This window comes from Grus americana, chromosome 7 (assembly GCF_028858705.1).
Source record: "Grus americana isolate bGruAme1 chromosome 7, bGruAme1.mat, whole genome shotgun sequence".
Classification (NCBI taxonomy): Eukaryota; Metazoa; Chordata; class Aves; order Gruiformes; family Gruidae; genus Grus; species Grus americana.
The window spans coordinates 7,302,380-7,309,349 of NC_072858.1; the positions used below are offsets into that span (position 1 = coordinate 7,302,380).

The 6,970-nt window shown below is 41.3% G+C and overlaps 1 protein-coding gene across 1 annotated transcript; it reads left to right on the plus strand.

Moving 5' to 3' along the window:
- The first annotated feature begins 4,239 nt into the window (after positions 1-4,239).
- On the plus strand, positions 4,240-6,604 carry PRLHR (prolactin releasing hormone receptor). The gene is made up of 2 exons (XM_054832572.1): positions 4,240-4,284; positions 5,384-6,604. The coding sequence occupies exon 2, from the start codon at positions 5,570-5,572 to the stop codon at positions 6,602-6,604; it is 1,035 nt and encodes a 344-aa protein (XP_054688547.1). The 5' UTR covers positions 4,240-4,284; positions 5,384-5,569.
- Positions 6,605-6,970: the final 366 nt, after the last annotated feature.

The following is a 6,970-nucleotide window of genomic DNA, read 5'->3' on the forward strand; positions in this document are numbered from 1 at the left end:
AAATCTTCACATCAAAGAACCACAAAGAACACTAGATACATCTTGGGACTTAGACTCAGCTGTGCCCATGTGTGTGGGTGTGCATGTATCTAAATTTTAATTCTATCTTTTCAACATTATCAGTGGCAATACTGTTGAAAAAGATGATAGTGGAGTTATTTTCAAGTAGGAGTGAGCAAAGTCCAAAGTCTAAATCTATGTTGATGTATGATGGAGAGGAACCTCCTGAAGCCCAAGCCCCACACAGGCAATCATACGACATGCATGTGATAAGTGGATCAAGCTTTCTGTTAAGAGCAGGTGTTTTGCCCCCCATAATATATTGATTGTTCCAAAAGCCAGCACTTCCAAGGGGCAATTTGTTGCCCTCCCACTTAGAAGTGTTCTATTTTCCATCCTAAATCTGCTCATGGTGAATTTGTTCTTTCATTAGTATTGTTCCTTAGCTTAAATATGTCTTTACCTTCCCTGGAGTTTACCATCTTCCCCAGTGCTTTCAAAGAATACAGTGCAATTCTGCTCTGGTGAATAGACACTTACAGCAAGAAAATTGTCCAGAGAGTGTAACAAAGTAGAGAAAAATTCACCCTGGAATCTTTTCACAAAGTAGTAGATTTTATTTTCCTTGCACTTTCAAATGCACTGCCTGCTCCTTTGTATAGAGCTGCAACAGAATTTACTCCATCCTACATCATAGGGAAAATGCCTATTATCAGGTGACCTTGATCCTGTCTTTTATGGCAAGTTTTTCCTCTGTAATGATATCAAACTTCCTCTGATTCTCCTTGAGGTTTACAAAGTTTCTCTGTGTAATTACGTAGTCATCCACCATATAGTCTCTGGTTCCAGACTTGGTGGTTCTATCAAATTCAGTCAGTGTGATCCTGCTTTTTGTGCTAACATAATAAAATGAAAAAGGCTGGTCAGTCCCAAGCAAGGTTCTTGAGAAGCATGAATAGTTGCTGTCTTCTGGTCCAATTCCTTCATAAATGTTGCTGTTCTTTGCGTACCTCACAGTTCTTAGGATATTTCCTCTGGTATAGATGATGGTTTCTCATATCCTACCACATCAAATGTGTTACGCAAGCCCAAACTGAGAAGAACTTCTACATATGCTAAGTTGAGAAAAATCAGTTTAATAACACATAGATGGAAGGTTAATTTGACAAAAGGTTCCTTTGGTATCCTGTTCTGTCTCCTCTCTGTCTCTCTCTTTCCTCTGTCCTTAAAACTTGTCTAAAACCTACTGTAAAACTGCTGTCAGACTAAAGAGCCTGCACTTTATCATCACATCCCCCCCCTTTCCCATTCTTAAGGACATTGCTTTTCTTCAGTCACAGGGTTGTGTTCCCATGCCATAAAGATAGGAAAAGCCCTTACTTCTCACCCGGCAGTTCCATGTGCCTGTTCTTGTAGAACCTGGCAGTGGGGATTAGGTAGCTCCTGACAGTACGAGTTTATTCACTTCTACATTTGGCTTGTACCTTGCTGTGGTAATTGTGATCCAGCACCTTCATTCCCAGGAAACCACTTGTAATTTTCAGTTTTTACACTAAGTTTATTTTAGCATAAAATCTTTGTCATCTAAAGAACCAGCTCACTTTTCTCATCTCCCTTTGCTCATCAGACTAAGAATTCTGTACATACAGGGAAGCGTAGAGCCCCTACTCTATATTTAGCATGCGACCTCAGGCAGTTTTGACTTAAACTCAAGCCTCCTCTTCATTCAAGTTGTTAAGCTCCTCTTCAGCTTAAATGATTTATTTTAAGCTGAATCATGAGTTTGTCGAAGTTTGGTACCTTGAATTTGAGAAAAGCAGCAACAACCAAAAAACTCCAAGCCAACCAACCAAACCCCTTAGTTGTAAACACAGTTTTTAGAGTTTAGAGACTGTGACGGCTCAGTCCACAGCAGGGGCAGACAAGATGCATTTATATGATTAAACAAGAGGAGGAGGGACAGGCTGCTGCAAGAACTACCTGATCTGCTCCACACAGAACATCCCTGGGAGAATGTGAAAGACGTTTTAAAGGAGTTCTGAGATGCAAAAGAAGTTGTGTTTTACAGAAAAAGACACGTAAAATAAACAATAACATAGAAAACTAACACCCGTAACTGTGAGACTTTAATAGCAGAAGAAAATTTTTTGGTCTGTAGAGCCTAAATAATAGAAGAGATGGCCTACTAGCTAAAGAAGTACTGCTGAGCTTTGCAAGTATAGCTGCTAGGATCAGATCTCATCCTTTGATCATGCTGTTTTGGGTAGGAACCACAGGGATGATTAGATATACACGTAAGGAAGAGCGTTAGTGCTTTAAGAGGTTTACCACTTTCTGAAAGTCACATAGGAGCTTACAATGTTTGTACTCAAAGTGTCTGCGCAAAGTTGGACAGGTTAGCAAAAGAGCTCATGAAAGCTCAGTTGTGACATGTTGCTGTGAAGTCTTAGTTTGGCTCTAGATATAACATTTTCCATTGACTCAAGGAAGACTGGGGGTTCAATTAGACACTAATCAGCATTGCTGTGTGTGACACCCCTATGCGCTTGGAATGTCAAAACAGTTCCGATATGACAGTAATGCAGTTTCTGTGACCTTTTCTCTTTTAATGAGAAAATTCTGTGTGTGAAATAGACTTATACTCAGTTCCGGAAGGACTTTGCCATCTAGCCTAGGAAATTCTAAACAAGATTAATGTTTGCAATTTTAAAAGGAGGAAAGAGGATCTCTTTGGGGTAAAATGCTGAAATACTTTTTCTATTCAAGCCCCTATTAAGTATTATCTTTCCAGGTCTTGACTGTAGAGTACAGTTGAACTGAAGAAATTTTCTGCCTGAAGCCAAAACAAACAGAAAATCACTAACAGAAATAGAGTGGGAGCCTTCAAACAGAAGGTGTACTGGTTACTGGTTTCAGAGGTGAAGAAAATACATTTAAAGGTAAGAGAAAATACAGGAAGATTGCTTGGTACAGCTTAAAATAAAAAAACCCTCTAAGGTTACTTACAGGTTTTTGTGACCTGAGCATTAAGGTGCCCTTGAAGGCTACTTTAGATGATATTTTGTTTGATTTTTATTTTCACATAGTGAAGTATAAACCTTTTCCTCATAGGAATACAAAGAGGATATTTATTGGATCTACTCTGCAGCTCTTGGGAATGAAAGAGAAAAATCACTTAGTTAAAAATGTGATTTTCAGTTATTATGTGTGCATTGATATTATTATGAGGCATCTTTCCTAGCATAAGCTTTGCAGTTCCTGTAGGATGTGGGCAGTGTGACGGCCATTTACATACGCTCCCAGTTCGTTTTTCTATGTCTTTCGTCTTATACTAGAGCCATGTCCAAAGCCTACAGAAATCCTACTTCAGCAGGATTTAAATCAGACTATACTTTTCTCCCACATTACGTGAAACAATTACATTTATGGGTTTTAGGAATTACTTTTGCAGCATGCTGCTTATCACCAAATAGTACAGTTGTAGGGGGTGGTAAAAGCAGTAGAAATCCCCTTTTTCATTGCCTCTTTGCAAACTCTACCCTCAGGTCCCTCTCCTATTCTGGATTTGGGTATGTAGAGATAACTAGGTACTATATTCCTCTGGGTCCCATCCAGCTCAAATAGGTGAGATTGGACTCCAAAGTGGGATATAACATCCCATTTTTTGTGTGGGTCACGGGTAGGTTACTACATCCATGAAGTGAGGGATGGCACTCCTGAGCTACGTGCTTGTTCTCCCCTCAGGCTGGAATTATAGCCATATTCCAGTCCCTAGCATACTCGAACCATAAATGCAGCGGCCCAGAGTCAGCCCTTACCAGGTTTGAAATACCCATCCATCGTAAGTAGTTGTGGGAGAATGGCTCCGGTATGAACAAGGACTACGCAAGATTAGCTTCTGTTTTAAGATTAGGGAAAGAATTATGACACAAGAAAATCTATTTAAACTTTTGGCTTATGTCAAATTACATCAAATCAAAAGATGGATATGGGTCTGCCATAGCCTCATAGAAAATATAGTTAATATTTCCTTAGAGCAGTCTAAGAGATTAGGACATAATCTGTCCATTGAAGTTGTGTCTAATTCCCCTGAGTGCCCTGAAAAACCTAGCAATGTTCTCTGCTCTGAAGTATTCAGAAGTTGTTCAGCTCTTTCATTTATTTTTCCATTTCCCTAGCTGGTATAAATGGATGCAACAGAGTTTCACTGTTTTTCATGACCTGATGTCCTGGTCCCAGAAGTGGTTGAAATGGAGGAGAATTAAGGGACAACGAGAGCAATAGGTAGGAGCTGGATGGGGACATCTGCTTAAACGTGTGTTCTCTAAGCACCTATCCTGATTTTTTCCTTTCTAATATCTGAACCAAACAAAACAAGAATAGATCATTTTACAGACTGGTTAGCACTTGTTGTCTGGTACAAAAAAGGTTAACAAACCTCCTGCAGGAATGAAGAAACACCCCAAATATTTTTGGGCAGCTGCAATATTAGAAACAGTTTGCTGTAGTTCACTGCAGGTGAACCCTTACAGCTAATCTGTTCGAATGCTATTATTTCCTTTGAGATGCTCGCATGTGTTTACCTTTAAAGACACATAAACCTCACCAAAAATACTCACAATGAGTGAGCAAATATTGTACCACCATTAGAAAATAAATTTAAATGAGATAAGATCCTTTGTGCTACATGCTAAATGCACGTTTCTAATCTTAACTTCATTCACCGAGTACGTAGCTGAGTCCCTCTAGTGGCATAAACATTTATTTGGCTTCAGCATGTTATTAAAATTCTGGTTTACAGCAACATTATAGCCGCAAATTCACAGGTAGCTTTTCTGGACACTCTGAGGGCTGTGGCAAAGTGAATCTTGGATTAGATACTGTGCAGGCTAGTGTTAATGAATGTAAATTGATTTTTAGCTGTGAGGGGAATTATAGATGCTCTGGAAGAAGAAGGGAATTTTTGAAAGGATATTCAAGAACTAATTACTATCAGTAAGAAACACGCAGTGAGCAACGTAATCCCCAGGACAGCCAATAGGGATAAAAGCTTATACACAAATCTGTCATGACCTAGTAGTGAAGACTGTTTAAAAACACTGATCTCCACTTAGCTTGTAAATGCGCATCACTCTCACTCATACACGCTCTCGCTCTCTGACACACACACACGCACACACACACACACGCTCCTGGATTTGCAGAAGACAGACATCTAGGGCACTTCTTGGCATCCACAGGAAAATCATATGGGATTAAAAACCCACAGCAGTAAGTACTCACTGCATTAAATGTTTATTAAGTGGCATGCTGTCAAAACCTAGATTTAATAGTAAATACAGGAGGACTTTAATGGAAATTGGTTGTATTTGATTTTTCTTAGGAATTGCTGAAAGCTGCCTCTCGAGGATTACAACTTCACCTTTTGCTTTTACGGATGCTTGTTTACCTTCCATGTGGTAACCTCTGGACAGTCAGTAATCCATTCATTATCCACACTGATTGAGTGCAGGAGTAGTGTGGTGGTAACTACTTCACTCAGCTGACGGCAGACGACAAAAGGAGGGAAATGATGAATTCGGACAATTTAACCTCCCAAAGCTTCCTCTCTGCGATTCATAGCAATGCCAGCAATTTATTCTCAGGGCTCCAGTTTGTTCAGACCTTCAAGCCACTCATCATTCCCTGCTACTCGCTAGTGGTTTTTATTGGTGTCATTGGGAATTACCTTCTCATTTATGTTATCTGCAAGACAAAAAAAATGCACAATGTCACCAACTTTCTGGTAGGCAATCTGGCTTTCTCGGACATGCTCATGTGTGCAACCTGTGTACCCCTGACTCTCGCATACGCCTTTGAGCCCAGAGGATGGGTGTACGGGCGTTTCATGTGCTACTTTGTTTTCCTGATGCAACCTGTCACTGTGTTTGTGTCTGTCTTTACCTTGACTGTCATAGCTGTGGACAGGTATTATGCCATGGTGTACCCATTCCGCAGGAGGCTCACAATCCCTCTTTGTGCTTACATCCTGGCTGCTATTTGGCTGCTGAGCTGTACCTTGGCTGCCCCAGCCTTGGTCCACACTTACCATGCAGAGTTCCCAGAACTGGACTTCTCCATCTGTGAGGAATTTTGGTTCCACATGAAAAGAGATCGCTTGGCTTACGCCTACAGCACTCTCATCATCACCTACGTACTGCCTTTGGCTGTCATCTCCCTGTCCTACCTGAGAATTTCTGTCAAGCTGAAAAATCGTGTGGTCCCAGGCAATGTCACCCAGGGCCAAGCTGAGTGGGACCGAGCAAGGAGGAGAAAGACTTTTCGCTTGCTAGTCTTAGTGGTGGCAGCCTTTGGAGTCTGCTGGCTGCCTCTGCACATCTTCAACATGATAAAGGACATAGACATCAGCTTGATTGACAAGCAGTACTTCAACTTCATCCAGCTGCTCTGCCACTGGTTTGCAATGATGTCTGCTTGTACCAATGCCTTCCTCTATGCCTGGCTCCATGACAGCTTCAGGGGGGAGCTGAAGAAAATGTTTGCCTGGAGAAAAAAGAAAATTGGCCCCACTACAAATTGCATTATGGCCAGTGTGGTGCTGTAAACGAGAGCTGGTGGGAGTGCACTTCCTTCGTACCATAACACTGTAAGTCTTTTCCACTATTAATTAGCCCTGGTTCCTGACATTTGTCCTCAGGGCAAACACAAGTCCCATGCACAGCTTCCCCAGCACCTCCAGTCCTACTGGAAAAGGAGAGGCAGATGTCCAGTTCCAGAAATGTCTTTACTTCTTAGACAGGAGTTAGAGGCCAAGGAGATGTTAGCACAGGATGCCCTGATGTGAACTACAGGGATCCCCCCTATCTGTTTTGGATATTGCTGGCAGTGCAGACAGGGGATTTGGGGACAGGGAGAAGCAAGGATGAATATGAGACCTGAATATCTCAGTGGGGAAGTGATTTGGATTGGG

Coding starts and splice junctions, on each gene's coding strand:
- PRLHR (XM_054832572.1), top strand. CDS start 5,570: ATGATGAATTCGGACAATTTAACCTCCCAAAGCTTCCTCTCTGCGATT.